Source organism: Prunus avium, chromosome 4 (assembly GCF_965620075.1).
Source record: "Prunus avium chromosome 4, drPruAviu1.hap1.1, whole genome shotgun sequence".
In the NCBI taxonomy this organism is placed as follows: domain Eukaryota; kingdom Viridiplantae; phylum Streptophyta; class Magnoliopsida; order Rosales; family Rosaceae; genus Prunus; species Prunus avium.
Window position 1 is genome coordinate 19,553,351 of NC_142287.1, and position 21,459 is coordinate 19,574,809.

General features: G+C 38.5%; 3 protein-coding genes across 3 annotated transcripts; 1 reads left to right on the forward strand and 2 right to left on the reverse strand.

Moving 5' to 3' along the window:
• Positions 1-3,494: 3,494 nt before the first annotated feature.
• LOC110758275 (ABC transporter C family member 3-like) lies at positions 3,495-10,587 on the forward strand. The gene is made up of 10 exons (XM_088251732.1): positions 3,495-6,997; positions 7,141-7,227; positions 7,323-7,964; positions 8,128-8,292; positions 8,699-8,993; positions 9,092-9,306; positions 9,388-9,693; positions 9,782-9,845; positions 9,946-10,185; positions 10,261-10,587. The coding sequence occupies exons 1-10, from the start codon at positions 4,604-4,606 to the stop codon at positions 10,368-10,370; spliced, it is 4,518 nt and encodes a 1,505-aa protein (XP_088107858.1). The 5' UTR covers positions 3,495-4,603; the 3' UTR covers positions 10,371-10,587.
• A 507-nt stretch (positions 10,588-11,094) lies between these two features.
• On the reverse strand, positions 11,095-12,416 carry LOC148294980 (uncharacterized). Its single transcript, XM_088252331.1, has one exon. The coding sequence runs from the start codon at positions 12,208-12,210 to the stop codon at positions 11,095-11,097; it is 1,116 nt and encodes a 371-aa protein (XP_088108457.1). The 5' UTR covers positions 12,211-12,416.
• Positions 12,417-12,852: 436 nt separating this feature from the next.
• Positions 12,853-14,439, reverse strand: LOC148294981 (uncharacterized). Its single transcript, XM_088251733.1, has one exon. The coding sequence runs from the start codon at positions 13,964-13,966 to the stop codon at positions 13,226-13,228; it is 741 nt and encodes a 246-aa protein (XP_088107859.1). The 5' UTR covers positions 13,967-14,439; the 3' UTR covers positions 12,853-13,225.
• Positions 14,440-21,459: the final 7,020 nt, after the last annotated feature.

The following is a 21,459-nucleotide window of genomic DNA, read 5'->3' on the forward strand; positions in this document are numbered from 1 at the left end:
CAATTGTGTTCTCTCAATTTGTAGTCTATAGATCTCGCCAGTGACCATTTAAGCAATTTTTATGTCCATAATTTTTAAAATTATTTACTTCTAGTGCCATTGAATAAAAATGGAAAACACAACAAACACATCCCACAAATTTCTTCTACAATCATGCTCGTTTCAAACTAATCTCTTATGATTTCTTGCTTTTTAATGCCGAATCTCTTAGAGTAATACAATCCTACTGCTAAAAGTCCTCATCCTTCAAAAATTGTCATAAAAAACTAAACTATACAAAGAATTAACTATATATATATGAACACCAAAAATAAATTTACTCGACCTATCATATAGGTAGATAAGTTTAACCTTTTACTAAGTTACAACAATTTTGACCCAAAAAAAAAAGTTGCAACAATTACACCAGCAACAATAGGAACTATAACCATCAAATAACACATATATACCTCAACTAGAGGTTCTGTATAGTTTATCACCTACTGAAAAGGGAACAACTTGCACCCGAGACTCATCTGCGCTATAGGTTAATATATAATGGTTGATTGCCTACTCAAAAGGTAACACAACCTGTACCCAAGACTCATCTTCCCTCTAGGTATGAAAAATATATGATCAATTTTCTAGTGCTGAATAATCCATGCCATGCTTTCTTTGTAGAATAATCATACCTCCACCCAATACTTACCTTCGTTTAGGAAGGACGATACAAAACAAATTAAAAAGGCTTCCCCCGTCAAGTTGATTGTAATTTTAAAGTTCAAATTTAATGGACAAACTAAAAAAGAAACAAACAATCAATTATATCAATGCCAAACGATATAAATAGCTTCCCCCATCTGCTGTATTTGCCTCGACTAGGGCATGGACAAACACGATTTTATATGATTTTATCTTACGTTTTTTTAGGGGAATTTGAATAGATGGTACAAAGTCCTCCAGCCTTTCATACTTTGGAGAACTTCCAGCTATCAAGGAAACTGTGAAGTAAAAGAAGAAAAGGTAGACCACTAATCTATTCAATGCCAAACGTTGTAAATGACGAATTTTTATGACATAAATCACTATTATCGATTTAAGTCATACGGGGCATCAATGGAACAAAAATAATTTTAAAAATAAAAAAAATGAAAAGATTACATCAGAATATATTTTAAAAGGAATGTAATCCTATGTGGCACAAAAGTCAAATGACTTATATCAAAGTCATCAAATCTGAGGATTAAACCCAACTCCTCAATGAGAATGTGGATCTATATAAACTTTTCTATTCTAATTTTCATATTATAATTAAAAGGAACTGTTCTTGGCGCTTCAAAAAAATCATCATGTATTTTTCCCTTATATAATTACAAATGATGAGTGCAAGATGACATTTTTGATTGTCACTAACAGCTCCCATTGACAAAATCTTATTTGTCAATTTTCTTATTTGATCAATATCTCATTCATCGTTTAAGAAATGAAAAACAACAAACTTACCTTAACATTTTAATACATGTAGAACATATTATAGTAAGAGCAGAACATAACGATAATAAGAATTAAGGCCTTCTAATTTTTTGTTAATTTTGATCACATGCCACCCACCCCTTTAATCACAGTCCCGAGTCATAAGGATAATTAGAATTAAGGCTATCCATTCCTGCCATGCTTAAACCTTAACTCCCCAAGTCACTTTGCCATCGCATATAAAATGATTGTTTTGTGATTACATTCTCGTCATGCCCAAAGAATTTTACCATAATAATTTTCCTAAAAAGGAAATATATACAGAATAATATTAATAATGGATTGGAATTTGGAATTTGGAATCTCGGAGTGTACCACTTCATGTGTTGGGATTTAAAAGATGACAGTGAACTCTTTTTGAATTTTGAAGTTCTTGTCGAATGTTTTGTCCTGTAGGGGGGAAGGTGTTATGTGGACTTGTTGCCTACCAATAATAATACACAGGCTTCTAGTTTTCTTATTTTGTTATTTTACTTTAGTAAGTCCAACATATGATTTAACACAAGAAGATCCAAAATTGTCAATTATCTTGCTGTGCACACAAAACCACATTCACCACTTCACATCATGGTGGGTCTTGATCTTAGAGTTTGGTTGGTAGGATGAGTATGGATGGAAGAACTGTAAACTCAGACATTAGCTGGTTGAATCTCTAATTTACTCGTCACACAAGTTGTAGGGCTAGCTTGTGTGACCGAGATTTGCTTACTATCCTCTCTAGCATCTCTAATTTACCCGTCACACAAGTTGTAGGGCTAGCTTGTGTGACCAAGATTTGCTTATTATCCTCTCTAGCATCTCTAATCCTCTTACTATCCTCTCTAGCATACATTAACTTTAGAATTGTTGTCTTAATCAACTAGCTTAATTTACATGTACTTTTTCCTGTTTCTTTTTATATTTTATTTTTGTTGTTGTTGTGTGTGTCAAAGTTGGGTTCAAGTTCTCATTTCCCCACCACAGATAAAAATATCACATATGGAATCTCTTTAGTCAAAGTCAACTATACAGAACAATTTTATATAATAATTTTCCTCAAACAGAAACATATACAGAATAATTTTGTTTAAATAGAGTAGTACATGACCTGTTATAACTGCTTATACATATCTCTCCAGCTAGGTTATTTGTTGGCCAGTGATTTTAACATTTCCATAATCCTGATGCAACTTTTTTTTTTGGTTGAATTTTGAACCTACTTCTAAATTCTAATTCTATATTATAGATATAATCTTAGTCTATTGAGAGATCCTTCAAATAATTTTATTTGAGGGACGTCATTTAGGGTACCCTACTAATTTTTTTTTCCAACGATCCAAACAATCTATTTTTAAAGTCTTCATTCATAGATCATCCGGTGCTTCAAGATAGTATTAAAATTTCAATAATTTAATTAAGTGGTCAAATAATATCGGCTTTAAGTGATTTTTACAGAGCTGATCTTCAAATGAATATCTAAAGGGCCCGTCTAGTAACGTTTTCGAAGAGTGTTTTCAGAGAATATTTTCAGAGAATGAAAACAAGAAAACGAATTTGCATTTTCAGGAAATGAAAATGCGTCTGGTAGATTAATTAGAAAACATCTTCAGAAAACAAAAACAATGAAAACGTGTCTGGTAGTACAATTGTTTTTCAGGTGTATTTTTTATAATTTCATTTCTAATTTTGTTTCATTATGATATTTTAGAGGAATTATTATATGTGAGTTATTTTCAAGAGTATTTTTGCTAATTTCAGCTTTTTTTTATTTTTAAATTCTGCTATTTTTCAAAGACAAAAATTTATAAACAATAAAAAAATGTATAATTTAACAAATAAAAAATTCTAATGTTTTTTTTTAAAGACAAACATTATCTTTATCTCATTTCTTTTTTCTCTTTCTCTCTCTTTCTTTATCCCTTTCCTTCCTTCCTAGGCCCGTGCCCTTCTTCTTTCTTTTTTTCTTTCTCTTTTCCTATTTTCTTCTTCTTTTCTTTCCCAGACAGTTTCTTTTTTCTTTCTTTCTTCCTTTTTCACTCTTTTCTCTTCTCTTCTTCTTCCTCTCTTAATTTTTTCTTTTCTTCTTCTTCCTCTCTTATTTTTTCTTTTCTTCTTCTTCCTCTCTTATTTTTTCTTTTCTTCTTCCTCTCTCTGATTCTTCCTCTTCATACCCATCCTCTTTCTGTTTTCATTTGTTAATGGTTGGTGGTGGTTCGATTGGATGGTGATAGTGGTTCAACTGGGTTTGTGGCAGTTATGGTTCGACTGCTTTGGTGGTGATCGTGCTTTGGAGGTGCCGGTGCGGCAAACTAGACGATGGGTCTGGATCGGTGGATATGGGTTTCCACAGTGGTGCTCCTCAATTGAATTTTTTTTTCTTGGTTTGGTGTGCTTGATAAGTAAATCAAGATCTCAGATATTTTAGAAGAAGAATAGCTATGGAGAATTTCAAAGACAAGAATCGATGTTGATTGGTGAAAGAGAGATGGAAAAAATGAATTATCGTATGGACTGAAAACGAAAACGTTGAAAACGAAAACAACATATTTTCGTTTTCAACTTTTGTTCATGAATTGGATTTGTTTTTGGAAAACATTTTTAGGGAAAACAAAAACGTTCCACCGAACAGATATTTTCCAGAAAACAGGAAATGAAAACAGAAAACAGGCAGTGAAAACGATACCGAACGCCACCTAAATGGTTTGGATTGATGAAATACAATGTGATGGGCTCTACAAGAGAGAGATTATAATGGATTGGGCTATCCCTCTCTATTAGTTCACATATTTCTTGGAACCAACAATTTTCAGTGTCACTTTGCAGCCATCTATGGCTATCTCCGTCATGTGAGTCTTGGGCACCACGTTAGCCTACTTTCCAGGAAAAAGCCACATTGACATTTGACTCGCCATTCTCTGACTACACTCCCTGAGTCGTCCACAAACTAATTTCTCTCTCTCTCTCTCTCTCTCTCTCTCTAACATACAAAAATCTTCATTTTTTTTTTTAGACGATACAAAAATCTTCATTTCATTACAAAACTCAGACCATTCCAACAAAAACCCCATTTACCAGAATTTCAGAGAGCCCCCAACAAAAAGCTCCACAAATTATGGAGCTTTTTGATTTTTCAAAGCACGGTACTCTCTCAGCCTTCTTCTCACACAACTCATCATCATTCATTAATTATCCTGGTACCGATTTTCTTCTCAAACCGGTTTTCATACGTGGGTTTTCTTGCTCATTACACCTAGTTTTGTTATTTGTGTTGCTCGTCTCTTGGGTGTGGAAGAAATTCAAGGTGGGTGATGGAGAGGGTCCAAAACAGAGGTTTGGGAGTATTCAAAGTTGGTATTATAAGCTAACTTTACTCTGTTGTCTTGGTGTTTCTGGGCTCAGTCTTGTTTTTTGTTTATTGAACTACTTCTATTGGCATAGAAATGATTGGTCTGAGGAAAAGCTAGTGACCCTTTTTGATTTAGCCATTAGAACACTTGCTTGGGGTGCTCTTTGTGTCTACTTGCATACCCAGTTCTCTAATTCTTCTGAATCAAAGTTCCCAAATTTATTGAGAGTTTGGTGGGGTTCCTACTTTTCTATCTCTTGCTATTCCCTTGTGATAGATATTCTTCTTTACAAGGAACACGTTTCCTTGTCCGTTCAATCTTTAGTTTTTGATGTTGTCTGCGTCATCTCGGGTTTGTTCTTTATATATGTGGGGTTTTTTGGGAAGAAAGAGGGCAGAAATACCGTTCTTGAGGAACCCCTTTTGAATGGTAATCGTAATGCAGAGTCAAATAATTCCAAAGGGGGTACACCTGTTACCCCTTATTCAAATGCTGGAATTTTCAGCATCCTTACTTTTTCTTGGATGGGTCCTCTAATTGCTCTTGGCAATAAGAAGACATTAGACCTTGAGGATGTTCCTGAACTATACAAGGGTGATAGTGTAGTTGGGTCCTTCCCAAATTTTAGAAATAAACTTGAGGGGGAGTGTGGTGCGGATGGCAGAGTTACCACATTTCATCTGGTGAAGGCATTGATATTCTCAGTCTGGAAAGAGGTTGGCTGGACAGGGTTATATGCTATATTTTACATATTGGCATCTTATGTCGGTCCATATCTAATCGACACATTTGTTCAATACCTCTATGGGCGGAGACAGTTCAAAAATGAAGGCTATGCTTTGGTTTCTGCATTTATGGTTGCGAAGCTGGTGGAGTGCCTCTGTCAAAGGCACTGGTTCTTTAAGGCACAACAGGTAGAAGTAAGAATCCGAGCGGTACTTGTTACAGCGATCTATAATAAGGGTTTGACCCTGTCATGCCAGTCCAAGCAGGGCCACACTAGCGGTGAGATTATCAATTTTATGACTGTTGATGCTGAGCGGGTTGGTGACTTCTCTTGGTACATGCATGATCCATGGATCGTCATTCTACAAGTTGGCTTGGCCCTAGTGATTTTGTATATAAATCTTGGTCTTGCAGCCATTGCAACTTTAGTTGCAACAATAGTTGTTATGTTGGCAAATGTTCCTTTGGGGTCCTTGCAGGAGAAGTTTCAGGAAAAGTTAATGGCGTCAAAAGATAAAAGGATGAAGGCAACATCTGAGGTCTTGAGGAACATGAGGATTCTCAAGCTTCAAGCATGGGAGATGAAGTTTTTGTCTAAAATTAATGAGCTCAGGAAGACCGAGGCAGGATGGTTACGAAAGTTTGTTTACACATCTGCCATGACCTCATTTGTTTTCTGGGGTGCCCCCACATTTGTGTCAGTGGTCACTTTCGTTGCTTGCATGCTTTTGGGGATCCCACTTGAGTCGGGGAAGATCTTATCTGCACTTGCAACATTCAGGATCCTTCAAGAGCCTATCTACGGTCTTCCAGACACAATTTCAATGATAGCACAAACTAAGGTATCCCTCGATAGAATTGCATCATTCCTTAGTCTTGATGACTTGCCGCCTGACGTTATAGAGAACCTTCCAAGAGGTAGTTCTGATACAGCAATTGAGATAGTCGATGGGAATTTCTCTTGGGATTTATCATCCCCTAGTCCAACATTGAAGAATCTAAATTTCAAAGTGAGCCAAGGTATGAGGGTTGCTGTTTGTGGTACTGTTGGCTCAGGCAAGTCTAGCTTACTTTCTTGTATTCTGGGAGAAGTTCCGAAGATATCGGGGACTCTTAAAATGTGTGGGACAAAGGCCTATGTTTCTCAGTCACCATGGATACAGAGTGGCAAGATAGAGGAAAACATATTGTTTGGTCAAGAGATGGACAGAGAAAGATATGAGATGGTGCTTGAAGCATGTTCATTAAAGAAGGACCTGGAAATTCTATCGTTTGGTGATCAGACAATTATAGGGGAGAGGGGAATCAATTTAAGTGGCGGGCAGAAGCAAAGAATACAAATTGCACGTGCTCTGTATCAAGACGCTGATATTTATCTGTTTGATGATCCTTTTAGCGCTGTTGATGCTCATACAGGATCACACCTTTTTAAGGTATTTCATTTCCCTCTTGTAGTGTGATTACATCTAGTTTAAATTGAGTATCCAGAATTATTTACATTATAGAATTATTGGCATATGCATCCGTAAAATTGACACTTCATTATTAATTTGTTTGCTTGATAATTGCACTACAGGAATGCTTGCTGGGTCTCTTGGGTTCAAAAACAGTAATCTATGTTACTCATCAAGTGGAGTTCTTACCTGCTGCTGACCTCATCTTGGTAAAAAATCCAGAGCTTTTCTTAGAATTTTAATTTATACGATGTGTTATTATCTAGTTAGTATCTGTCTGCTTAAACTTATTGTTTGTTATTAGGTCATGAAAGACGGAAGGATTACTCAAGCAGGAAAGTTCAATGACATTCTTAATTCAGGAACTGATTTTATGGAACTTGTGGGAGCACACGCGGAAGCTTTGTCCATGCTTAATTCTGCAGAGGTGGAGCCAGTTGAAAAAATAAGCGTTAGCAAAGAAGATGGAGAATTTGCTAGTACTAGTGGGGTTGTCCAAAAAGTAGAAGACACTGATGTTCAAAATTCTAAAGCAGATGATTTACCAAAAGGGCAGCTTGTTCAAGAAGAAGAGAGAGAGAAAGGTACAGTTGGGTTGTCAGTCTACTGGAAGTATATCACCACAGCATACGGAGGTGCTCTTGTTCCGTTTATCTTGCTTGGACAGGTTCTCTTTCAGGTCCTTCAAATTGGAAGCAATTACTGGATGGCTTGGGCAACTCCTGTTTCAGAGGATGTGAAACCTGCTGTTGAAACCTCTACACTTCTAACTGTTTATGTTGCTTTGGCCGTTGGAAGTTCTTTTTGTATCCTCTTCAGATCCATGTTTCTTGCAACAGCTGGGTACAAGACAGCTACTCTACTCTTTAGTAAAATGCATTTATGCATTTTCCGTGCTCCCATGTCTTTCTTTGATGCCACTCCAAGTGGACGAATCCTAAACAGAGTAAGCAAAATATATTTCTAATATAGTGCCTTATTGGGATATTCGAAGAGAATTAGATGATTTTTATGTACTTTCTCCTTCTTTGCTTTAAACAGCTACCACTCCCTCTGCTGCTGTACTGAATGCAGTAATCTCATCAATGTAGCTAATTGATTTCTTGCAGGCTTCTACAGACCAAAATGTAGTGGACTTGAACATGCCGGGTCAAATTGGGGCCCTTGCCAACTCAATGATCCAGCTTCTGGGAATTATTGCAGTGATGTCGCAAGTTGCATGGCAGGTTTTCATCATTTTTATCCCTGTGATTGCAATCTGTATCTGGTTACAGGTAACGCTTCTTTGTCCGACTGCTCCTATCTTATACGTTTTATCAATACATGAATTTCCACATGAAATCTAATATGGAAATGTTAATGTCCCTCTAGTGTTAATTCTTTGTTGATCATGCACTGTTGATGCTCGTTATTCATGCCTATACATGCCCTACCTTCTATTTGATGTGGAAGTGAGGAACTTGGCTTCCTTATTCACACTAAAGTTCACTAAGTTGATATATTAACATTTTCTTCAACCTTTTTCTGCTACAGTTCTAAGAAACTTCTAAATTGACACAACATGGAACATGATTGACAATATGAATCCATATAACAAACCTAACTCCTGTTACAGCCAGCAATCTATATGAACTATGTTAAATGTGAAGAAAGATGCTCAAAATTTTTATATTCATGCAGCAATACTACATATCTTCAGCACGAGAACTAGCACGGTTGGTTGGAGTATGCAAAGCTCCAGTGATACAACATTTTGCCGAAACAATTTCAGGGTCGACAACTATTAGGAGCTTCGATCAAGAATCAAGATTTAGAGATACAAACATGAAACTGATGGATGGTTATGGTCGGCCTAGGTTTCATAATGCGGCTGCAATGGAATGGCTATGTTTTCGCTTGAATATGTTGTCATCTATCACCTTTGGGTTCTGTTTGGTTTTCTTGATCTCTATTCCAGCGGGGGTGATTGATCCAGGCAAGTGGTATTCATTTAGTGCGTTACTAATTATTCTTTTGAAAGCAAATTGTATAAATTCTCTGTTTTCTTATTGTTTTTGGTATTTTACTCTGAAGGTGTTGCGGGCTTAGCTGTCACATATGGACTTAATCTAAACAAGATACAAGCGTCGGTTATATGGAATCTTTGCAATGTGGAGAACAGAATAATATCAGTGGAGAGATTACTACAGTACACTATCATTCCCAGTGAGCCTCCTCTTGTAATAGAATCGAATCAGCCAGATCGTTCTTGGCCATTACTTGGAAAAGTTGACATACATGATCTTCAGGTACTTGCTGTTCTGGTTTATTTCTTTCATAACATATGGGGTCGGTCATTCATGTGTGACTCGAATTTCATGTTTATATAGGTCCGGTATGCCCCACACATGCCGCTTGTGTTGCGAGGTATCACATGTACCTTTCCTGGAGGAATGAAAACTGGGGTTGTGGGTAGAACTGGCAGTGGCAAATCGACTCTCATACAGACCCTTTTCCGAATTGTGGATCCTGCTTCTGGCCAGATTTTGATAGATGGTATTGATATATCTTCAATTGGACTGCATGATCTAAGGTCTCGGCTGAGCATTATCCCTCAGGACCCAACCATGTTTGAAGGGACTGTAAGAAGCAATCTGGACCCACTTGAAGAGTACACAGATGAGCAAATTTGGGAGGTTGGTTGGTTTTACACTGATGAAAGGAAGCTTCTTCCTACTAAATCTTTTTCGTGGGACTAGTTAAAACATCTTTTGATTTTTTCAGGCCCTGGATAAGTGTCAACTTGGAGATGAAGTTAGGAGAAAGGAAGGAAAGCTGGATTCTACAGGTTTGTTCTATGGCTACTTTAAGATACAGGCTATATGATGCACTAGATTCCATTTTACGTCTTGAAAATTCTTTTGTTTAAGTTCATATGGTTGCTGCAGTTAGTGAGAATGGAGAGAACTGGAGTATGGGTCAGAGGCAGTTGGTCTGCCTTGGCCGTGTGCTGCTCAAGAAAAGTAAGGTCTTGGTGCTTGACGAAGCTACCGCGTCGGTCGATACAGCTACAGATAATCTGATCCAGCAGACCCTTCGCCAACACTTTACTGACTGTACAGTCATCACTATTGCACATCGTATAACTTCTGTTCTTGATAGTGACATGGTTCTGCTTCTGAGTCATGGTTAGTATTGCCAAATGAATGCATTCAACATCAAATTCTTATTCATTTTTTAATGTATCTTTGTTCTGGTTGTAGGGCTTATTGAGGAATATGATTCTCCTGCAACATTGCTAGAGAACAAGTCGTCATCTTTTGCTCAGCTTGTGGCAGAGTACACTATGAGGTCGAATTCCAGTTTTGAGTAGTTTGACTGACAATTGAAATTCCAAATCTTCTTTATGAACTACTCAACTGGTTAGCTGTTTTGATAATGACGAAACATAGGCGGTGAGGTGCAAAGTGATAGAACCGGGTGATCAAGTGCAAAGTGTATTTTAGGATATATTCTGCTGCAAATATTGTATGGTTACGTACATTCAAGTAATATATATATATTATAGGGTACTACAACAACTTATTATCTACCCTAAAGGCAAAAATTTGCACCCTATATTCACCTTCCCTCTAGTATACAACATATATTGATGTAGAACAGCCCGTAGATTTAGAGTAAATACTTGAGTATTAGAACAGAGAAGAAATAAGGGATCGAGGAGAAGAATTAGAGATCGAAGAGACGAAGGGAAAGGGAAGAAATCAGAGAGTTTAAAGTAAGGAAATTTATCATTAATCAAGTCTGCCTTAAAAGATTACAAACAACTCTATTTATAGAGGCAAAACCCTTTTTAGTCTAGGAAAAGGAAAAGTAAACTTTACGAAATAGGAAAGCAAATTAACTAATAAGAAATCCTTTCCTAGGAAGGAATATTTAAGAATTAGGAAAACTAATAATAGGAAAACTAATCCAAGTAGAATTATGAACTAATAATAGGAAAACTAATCCAAGTAGAATTAGGAAAACTAATAATATGCATTCTGCATCATTCTCCCCCACCGAAAAAGAACTCGACACCGGCGAGTAAACCAAGATTAAGGATGATGACGACGTTTGTAAGTATGGATGATGGGAGGACGGGATGTAGCCAAATCAAGATCATGAAGAGCATCTTGATAACTGTGCAGAAGAGTGGAATCCAACTGGCGAAATGCAGCTTCTGTAATCCAAGTATCCTCAGTAGCAGGCCTTCCAACCCAACGAACCAGATAACAGGTAGAGCCTCCAGTAGATGAGGCCATAACTTCATGATCCAAGACGTCCTCAATCTGGTCTGTAGGGGCAGAACTAGTAGAAGGAATATGCCGTACCATAGGAGTGGAACCTTGAGCAACATCCATAGAAATAGGTGGAGAAAAGGTTCCTCGATAAGGAGATAAATCAGAAACATTGAAAATGAGACTTATATGCATATCTGCGGGCAACTCAAACAAGTAAGCATTGGACATGCCAAAGGGCATAACAAGCCACTCATATAAGCCATCAGGGGTTTTAAACGCAGTTTTCCACTCATCTCCTTCACGAATGCGGATTTGATGGTAGCCACTGCGAAGTTCTATCTTAGAAAACCATTGGGAACCAGCCAAATCATCCAACATATCTTCAAGTCGCGGTATGGGGAAACGATACTTAACTGTAATTCTATTGACGACGCGACTATCTACACACATTCGCCAGGAGCCATCCTTTTTGGGGGTAAGGAGAACTGGAACAGCACAAGGACTTAAACTATGATGAATAAAGCCCTTAGCCAACAACCCCCGAATTTGTCTATTCAACTCTGCTCGCTCAGGTGGGTTCATACGATAATGGGGAAGATTAGGAATCTGCGAACCAGGAACAAGGTCAATGGCATGCTGAATCTCTCTCGCTGGAGGTAAGTCATCTGGTAAATCATCAGGTATGACATCAGAGAATTCAGTGAGCAGCTGTTGTATGGGTTCGGCAAGTGGAGTGGGGATGCAATCAGATGCCGGTTTAAGCAAGAGAGCAAAGACCACACCAGTGTCTTGCAGTTCGTATGCAAAGTCTACAGGTGATAAAATACTCAATCGATGCTCCGAAGCCTTCTCTTTCATTGACAGTGTTGGTTGACCATCCTTAGTTGGTTTGATGGCCGAATTGGAAGGCTTTAGCGTGATGTTGACCATCCTTAGTTGGTTTGATGGCCGAATTGGAAGGCTTTAGCGTGATGTTCTTTCCCTCATGTTGAAAAGTATAAGTGTTCTCTCTGCCGCAACTTTTCACATGACGGTCATAAAGCCAAGGCCGGCCTAGTAGCACATGTGCGACACTCATGGGTAGGATATCACAATAAAGTTGCTCGTGACAGGAACCCAATTGAAGAGGAACAAGGCATCTGTCGGTGACAGGTAACCTGGTTTTATCTACCCAGCCAACATGAAAAGGATAGGGGTGTGGCTCGGGCTGTAGGTGAAGGCGATCGACAGCAGTTTTAGAGATAACATTCAGCGTACTTCCCCCATCAATAACTAGTTGGCATCTATCGGTACCGCAAGGGACATAGGTTTGAAAGATACTTGTACGCGTCCATGAATCAGGAGGTGGAGATGTAGGTGCGGAATAAATACAACGCAGAACACTCAGTTGGTGAAACGCCTCTTCCTCACAACAATTATCAAGTTCTGGATCATAAACAGGTTCAAGGGGCTCCACATACTCGTCCACACAAGAGTCCTCATTGAGGGAGCCAAGGGTTAAAGTTCTGTGGGGACAACGGGAGGCAATGTGGCCCTTAGCATGGCAGCGATAGCATTCGATGTGAGCAGCCGTGAATGGGGCTGGTCCTTTTTCTGTGGTGGGTATCGTAGGAGCAGGTGGACCGGAAACGCCATATTTAGAGTTAGGAGTACTACGGTTTGGAGTAGGAGTGGAAGAGTGCCCAGAATGCCCTGTATATCTATGTTGTGGACGCAAAAAAGTTTCAGCTTCCAATGCGTGGCAATATGCATCTTCCAAAGTATGTGGACGGAACCGCCGGACTTCACGTTTGATATCATCACGAAGACCATGGAGAAAGCGAGACATGGTGATGTCAGGTTCTTCACGAATTCCCGCACGTATCTTGTGTTCGATAAAACGAGCGTGGAATTCAGTAACGGTCAAACTTCCTTGCGAAAGGGTCCATAATTGTTCATACAATTGCTAGCGATAAAAGGTGGGAAGATATTGTTCGCGAAGCTTTAATTTCATCTCATCCCAAAGAGTCACAGGCGGCTGTCCAAATTGGTATAGTTGCTCCTCCACAGAATTCCAATATTGTCTAGCTGCTCCTTGTAGCGTCATCTTACCAATGCGAAGTTTATGAGCATCCGTCAGGTTGTACCAGGCGAAATAATCCTCCATGGCCTGAACCCAATCAAGAAACATCGTAGGATCCCCACGGCCATCAAAAGTAGGAGCGGTAGGCTTGATGTGGCGGATGACATCGTTGTCAAAAGGACGAGGGGGATGAGTGTACTGATCATGTGGAACGGGTGGCAGGTTAGGAACTTGAGAAGTCACTAGAGGAGGGCCCATTGTGTGTTGGGTATAATGGGGCTGTGGCATAGACCCAGTTGAGCCATGCGACATGCCATATGGTACGGTCTTAAGTTTTTGATCCATTGGTGGATTGGGCAGAAGGCCACTTGTCTGCGGTGGCGTAGACGAGCCTGAGAAAACCGCTGAGGTAGAAGGTTCAGCAGGTCCAGTCCGAAAGTTGTTGATAAGCAACTGAACAGAGTCTTGGAGTTTGGCGATGGCGAGGTCCGTCGTCGCACGATGTTCTTTGATGTCAGTGCTGAGCTTGGAAAGCTGGGTTTCTATGCCAGCGATGTCGTCAGAAACCTTGTCTTGGAATGCACGACATTGTTCCGCAAGGCTGGCCACGGTTTGGGGGGCCATGGTAGAGAGCAAGCGCAAAACGAAAGTGAGGGTAGGCTCTGAATACCAATTGATGTAGAACAGCCCGTAGATTTAGAGTAAATACTTGAGTATTAGAACAGAGAAGAAATAAGGGATCGAGGAGAAGAATTAGAGATCGAAGAGACGAAGGGAAAGGGAAGAAATCAGAGAGTTTAAAGTAAGGAAATTTATCATTAATCAAGTCTGCCTTAAAAGATTACAAACAACTCTATTTATAGAGGCAAAACCCTTTTTAGTCTAGGAAAAGGAAAAGTAAACTTTACGAAATAGGAAAGCAAATTAACTAATAAGAAATCCTTTCCTAGGAAGGAATCTTTAAGAATTAGGAAAACTAATAATAGGAAAACTAATCCAAGTAGAATTATGAACTAATAATAGGAAAACTAATCCAAGTAGAATTAGGAAAACTAATAATATGCATTCTGCATCATATATACTTGGCAAACTGTATACCTGCCCTATAGGTTATTATATAATGGTTGATTGCCTACTCAAAAGTCCTTCCTTGTCTTTTTCTTGTTCATTTTCTCACCATTAATAATGGGCCATATTGCATGCAATTATGCAAAGAGCAACCACACATCTATTTATACTTGCAAGAAAATGATCAAGGGCATGATACTAACGTAGCTCTCACAACATCAACCCATCTTACTCATCCTGACCAAGCAACCAAAAACATAATATCAATTAATAGACAGATAAGAAAGCACAAGGAAGAATCAGAAATGGAAATGTTCAACTATTATACAATGGTCATGCGCTTTCTCCACCATCTGGGTTCTCAAGGCTGTTGCCTCCTCCAATAAACCATCTCTTGCATAACCTGATATCAGTGAATTGTAAGACACAATACTTGGAGAAAAGCCATTAAACTCCATGTCTTTCAATACCTCCATTGCTTCCTTAGTCCGCCTAGACTTTCCATACACATCCAACAACGCATTATACGTAACCTTATCGGGTACAAACCTTGCTAATTTCGTCTCCTGAAAAACCTCAGCTGCCTCCACATGCAAAGACCAGCAGCGATAACAAGTTATAAGTGTATTATAACTCAACAAGCGCTCTAATCTTATTCCAAGGCATACCCATTTTCCCATACACATTCAAAATCACATTGTAAGTTATCAAAGTGGGCCTACAGCCCTCTTCCTCCATTTTTTTAAAAACAGTAACAGCCTCCCTATATCTCCCATTACTGGAACAAGCAATAATCAGAGAAGTGTAAGCATAAACATCAAGCGCAAACCCATCCTTATGCAAACTCTGAAACAAAGTAGTTGCAGAAGAAACCCTGCCCACTTTTCTCAGAATACTAAACCACTCAGGATTGAATCACAATCTTCACGTTTCTTAAACCATTCAAACACATCTATTGCCAAGTCGAATTTCTTGGGAAATCCTAAACCTTTAACCATAACCAGGACGTCCAGAGACAGAGAGTCCAACCTAGAACCAAATTCATCTCTATGCAATGCAACTAAACCCATAAGCTGCTCATCTAGTTTAGATAGAATCAAATTGTGGGTCGAGAAAGGAATGGAGGATATGCTGACCTTGAGAGGAGAGGCGGTGGTAGGACCAGGGCTTGCCAGGGTTGGAGTCACGTGTTAGACCCAATCCCATTTGGGCCTAATACTCTTTCCAGCCCACTTACTATCACCTTAGTATTGCCTTAGTATCATCACCTAGCTATTCCCACACAGAATAACAACTTTGTCCTTTCCCCATTTGTAGGAAGTTTTGTTAGAACCTTTGTTAGATCGTAGCCAGCTGGCCACGATCAGGAATTGTATAAACTCTCTTTCTCTTTTGCTTTAGAGGAATGAACTAAATGAATTGAATTTCCTTTTCTCTTTTCTTTGTTTTTCTACAAGTTTCCTTTTTCAGATCTAAGGTTCTACCATCACGTGACTTGCCGATGCAAGTGCATGCTCTGGCAAGGGTGGGAGGGGAGGTGGGGTTGAAGGGTTTGGGTGGAGGAGGAGCTCTTGGAGAAGAGGGGTTATCGGCGGCGATGGAGGTGGAGGTAGTGGCGGTGGTGTTGGTGTGGTTGGGTTTTGGTTTTGGAAGAAGAGTCTTGAAGAGGGTGATCCAGTGGTGGTTACAGGATTTGAAAGACCGGAGAAAATGTATATACTAAACTCAATGGTACGAGTGAATTTCATTAATAAACATTAAAAAAAATTACATATAGTGAAGAGGGGGGGCGTAATGAGCCTTACCCTCAAATGCTTATATATCTACAAATACAAAAACTAAAATAAAAACCAAAAGTAAATGCAATACAAAACAACACTATTTAAATATAAAATTTAACCCTACGAGGCTTAGAACTCTTAAATTCCTCAATTATTAATGCATTGTAGATAGTATTGGCAAACTCTCTTTCAATATGGAGGATCATACAATCAGCAAGAAATTCATCAGCTATGGTGCTTCGAAGTCGATTCAATAATTCTCATACATGAGAAAGCTCGTTGCGTTGTTTCTGTAGATAAACAAGGCTGGAAATTATTGATTTCTATCAAATAGGAAACAAGAAAAACAAAATGCCTTGTTCTTAGCAACTGAATACTCAAGCCAAGAGAATTGGTCAAACCACTTTTTATTAAATCAACGTAAGATTTTCCCTTCTAAGTGGCTTGGATAATCTTCTAACTCGGGTTGACATGGCCCTAAAAGAATATATGCTCTTTGCACATTATCTTATTCCTTCACCGAATATTTGCATATTAGATGACGTACTCCTGGATCACGTTCAAGATAATTGATATTTGTATTAGATGATGACCCATCATTCTTTTTCTTAAAAAAAGACAACAAGGTCTTTATTTTCTTGGGGTTCTGATTGTGATCCAACATAATAAAGGATAACCTATAAAATAAATAATATGTAGAAATGATTTTAATCAAACATTTCAACAAAAATACCAACACACAAATCAAACATCTCAACAATACCAACAAAAAATTAATGCATTTAATCAAACATACCAACACACAAATCAAACATCACAACAATACCAACAACAAATTAAACATCTCAACAAAATTCCTAAAATCAAAGCCCTAATTAATTTCAACAAAATCTCCAAATTATAAGTCATTCCTAATTATACCCTAGAACATTTTATATTCAAATTAAAGATGCATATGATAATTTAAAAGGAGAGAATGAGAAGAATACTTGCTGTTGCCAAGAAGAGAAGTTGCTGGCTGCAAAGAAGTTGAGCGGAGTTGCTGGCAATGGTTGTAGAGAGGAGTTGCTGGCTGGCTGCAGAGAAGTTGCTTATGTCTGTTTTGCAGAGGACGAGAAGAATTGCACAGGAGGATGGGATGGTATGTTTGATAGGTTTGTATAGGTTTAATTTAAGTGGGCTGGACATATGTAGTGTAGGTAATATTTTTTTAACAAAAATTTGTGGTGGGTTGTGAAGGAGCAGAGGGAGAGCTATTTGCTCCGCCATTAGAGATAGAGTGAGAAAATTGGAGTTCAGCAACTGGGTGTGAGGCTTTGGTACTACAAGCAACTTCTCTTCGCACAATTGGACGACAAAACCCCGCATACGAGAGATGCAAAGAGAGAAGCCTTTTGTGCATGTAAGTTCATCTTTTCCAGAGAAAAAAAAAATTCCATGTGAAAAATCTCATAGGTTAGGGTGAGATTGGAGATAGGATTTGATTATCTCCCACTAAAAAGTCTCACACAATTCCATATTTTTAAAAATCCTTCGAAATTAGCAAGTTTTTGAATACCATAAGACTTTTTGTTACCTGTTTAAAGTCTTGATTGAATACCACATGATTTCGACACCCTCTTTTAAAAATCCTAATCCTCCGTTTGGATGAAGAAATTGAAAATTACATAGAATTCTAAAATGACAAAATTTCGATTTCCATCATTTCAATTTTTGGCAATTGAAGATTTCGATGTTTGGATTTATGTATGTCGAATTTTGTAAATGACAACTTGGAAATTGTGAAATGACGCATATTTTGATGGAAATTAAACTTGGGAATTTGATGCTCCAATTTCCACGATTTTTTTCGTACGTCATTTAATAAATTATGGGCTTAACTTGCCAAACAAGGGAATTGTCAATTTCTCCTCTTAAATTCCCGACTTTTAGCTAAATTCTGAGTTGTTTTCCCTCATCCAAACGGAGAGTAATAGTCTTAATGGAATACCACAAAACTTGTTTAGATTATTTGAAAGTCTTAATTGAATACCAAAAGACTTTTTTTATCCCAAAATAATCTTTTAAAATCTCAATTGAATGCACCCCTAATGGACAAACTAAAAAAGAAACAAGCAATCAATTATATCAATGTCAAACGATATAAATAGCTTCCCCCGTCTGTTGTATTTGCCTTTTCTATTCAATGCCAAACGTTGTAAATGGCTAATTATTATGACATAAATCAATATTACTCGATTTAAGTCATAAGGGCATCATTGGAACAAAAATAATTTTAAAAATAAAAAAATAAAAAGATTAGATCAGAATATATATAAAAAGGAATGTAATCCTATGTGGCACAAATGTCAAAGGATTTAGATCAAAGTCATCAAATCTGATGATCAAACCCAACTCCTTAATGAGAATTTAGATCTATATCAACTTTTTCTATTCTAATTTTCATATTATAATTAGAAGGAACTGTTTTTGGCGCTTAAAAGGATCATCATATATTTTCCCCTTATATAATTACAAACGATGAGTGCAATATGACATTTTTGATTGTCACTAACAGCTCCCATTGACAAAATCTCATTTATCAATTTTCTTATTTGATCAATATCTCATTCGTCATTTAAAAAATGAAAAACAACAAACTTACCTTAACAGTTTTGTTAACTTTGATCACATGCCACCCACCCGGTGCCGACCATGTCTGTCCATTCCTGCCATGCCCAAACCTTAACTCCCCAAGTCACTTTGGCATCGCATATTAAATGATTGTTTTGTGATTACATTCCTGCCATGCCCAAACAATTTTACATAATAATCACTACAAAAAAAAAAAAAAAAAAACAATGTGCCAAAACGACGCCATTTGGCTAGCGTGTTTTTAAAATAAAAAAAATTAACTGTTGAGCCAAAACAACGTCGTTTTGGCCAGGGTATTTTAAAAAAATAATAAACGCTGGGCCAAAACGACACCGTTTTGCCTAGCGTGTTTTTTTTATAAAAAAAACAAACACACACACACACACACACACACTGCGCTTCTTCTTCTTCCTCACACCAGCAACCATTTCTTTCAATCCATTCATGGGGTCACACAGTCAGGTCAAGAGGACATTCTAGCTTGTTTTCATGGAGTCCATAGGATCGTTTGACCCCATTGACCCCACTGTGGATCCGTCCCTTATGGTGAGTGAGTTCGATGGCTTTATCAAGAAAAAAAGGTTCGGTTAGTTTATCTTCTCTTTTCCTGTAATGTGCATATATAGAGTTAAATTTATTCTCTTCCTCGTGGCTCTGATCATTTCCAAGGTCCACACAGTTGGACTCAATATTCAAGGAGTATCCATTTGTCACGAGGTGTTCGGTTCATTTTACACATGATTTATCATGTTATTCACCTAATATTTTGAGTTAGTTCTTGATATTTTATAGCTTTTTACTTCTTTTTTGTGTTTTCATAGGTTTTACTTTGGTTAGAATGGAAATGAGCTAAAAGTGCATTATTGGTTATAAATTCTGATTTTGTTCAGTTTCGTAGGTCAATTTCTTGGCCTTGGATCAACATGCTCCAGTGCTCGGATGAGGTGAAGATCTTCATGAAACTTGTTCCAATAGATGTTAACTACAACATATCCAAATTTGAGATCCATTGGACAAGTATAGCCTATCCAACCGATCCTACATGTTACAGCAGCTCTAGAGAATTGTCTTGCTCCAGTTTTTACCTCCATAAGTGTCATCTTGATTCTTCTTGTTACCATACCATTTGGTAACAAGAAATTACTTTGGTTGAGAGATATTTTCTGAAACAAAGAGCATCTTTGAGAAGACAAGAACAAAAGAACCCCATCATGGCAAGCGGACAAAGGCTAAGGCTTTAACAAAGGTGGTAGTTTTATATTAAAAGTAAAGCTGAAAAGCAAGGAGAAGGGAGCAAAGAAGGAGGCAACCATTGGAATCTGAAATCTGTAGGGGTCTTTTTCTTCCGGCGGCAGGTGGGCTTAGCTGATGAAATTGTTCCCTTTGTCTGAATTCGAAAATTAAGCCCCAAAATGCTTCGAAATGGCAGCAGGGCCTTAGGAAGTATTTTGGTTACCTTCACCAACCAAAACAATAGCAACTTACAGATAATTTCTTCATGCTTACAGATAAAATCTTGGGCTTGGCATGAGAGGCATGTGGCATGGAAGCAAAATCAACATGAGTTTAGCACTGAGGGAAAATTAAGTGTTTCTAGGGGAAAGATGGGGTATTAAGGTCGGAGAGGAAAGGGTTTTGCAGAGAGGTTTGGTTGAGATTGAGGGAAAGAGAGAAATGGGTGACTTGAGTATCACTTCCGGCAGCTCGTCGGTGACTCTGAGCAGCCTGCCAGAAGAGGAAAAAAAGGGAAATAAGGGTGATAGACCAGCAAAGCACGAAAATTACTGAGCTTGCAGGTAGGAGAGGAAGCTTGCTCTCCCAAGTGTGTTGTGTTGGGTAGAGAGGGGTCCTATTTATAGCTGCTGGGATTTGCTCTTCTCCAAGAAACCCTAATGGTTTCCTCCCAATCTAGCTAAGCTTTCCTCCTTCTTTCTTCTCCTCCCTCTTGACTTACCTTATGGTGGCAACAATTAGCTCTGCCCAATCCCACAAAATCAAAGACTTTTGGGGGCTCAAGGCTCCCTCCCTTGGCTGCTTCAGAGGAAAGCCTCTATTTTCACCCATCTTCTTTCTCTTCTTTCTTCCTTTTTCCATGGCCAAATTTGATGAAGGAAAGAAACTGGGTTCGTATGCTGGTTCAAGGGATGGCATCCCTCCTTGCGTGCTAATATCCCTTGGTTCCTTGAAGGATTTTTGCTTGGAACTTGCTCCCCCATGTGCTGGAACCTCCAGCAGCTTTATTCAATAAACCTTCAGACCTTCCCCTTCGTGGCTTTTGTTCTCCTAGCCAGCTGGGGTAATTGTATGGGCCAAGATGGCTCATTAAGTAAGTGGGCTTTTTGGTTGAGTCAATAGGCTACTTTTTGATTGGGCTATTTTCATTAAACGTTTGGGCTTTTGGTAAGGTTCATAGGCTATTTTGACTGGGCTATTTCTTCCTCTTGTGCTCACCCACATGTTTGGGCCTAAGAAATGGGCTTGAGCCCTGAGGCTCCCAAGCGACTCGGGGCTTCCATTTCTCGGCCCATCAATGGGCCTCATGTTGATTTATTACCATCCATACCACAATCCACTCAAGCAAGCCCCGACATTTGAGTGGCTTGGGCCCACTTAAGCTTGTAGCGCGACGTGTTG

What these genes read in the sequence shown, in the direction of transcription:
- LOC110758275 (XM_088251732.1), top strand. Translation starts at nt 4,604, where the DNA reads ATGGAGCTTTTTGATTTTTCAAAGCACGGTACTCTCTCAGCCTTCTTC. An exon ending in CAGATGAGCAAATTTGGGAG is followed by an intron (nt 9,694 to 9,781) that starts GTTGGTTGGTTT and finishes TGATTTTTTCAG; the next exon opens with GCCCTGGATAAGTGTCAACT. An exon ending in GGTTCTGCTTCTGAGTCATG is followed by an intron (nt 10,186 to 10,260) that starts GTTAGTATTGCC and finishes TTCTGGTTGTAG; the next exon opens with GGCTTATTGAGGAATATGAT.
- LOC148294980 (XM_088252331.1), bottom strand. Translation starts at nt 12,210, where the DNA reads ATGGTCAACATCACGCTAAAGCCTTCCAATTCGGCCATCAAACCAACT.
- LOC148294981 (XM_088251733.1), bottom strand. Translation starts at nt 13,966, where the DNA reads ATGGCCCCCCAAACCGTGGCCAGCCTTGCGGAACAATGTCGTGCATTC.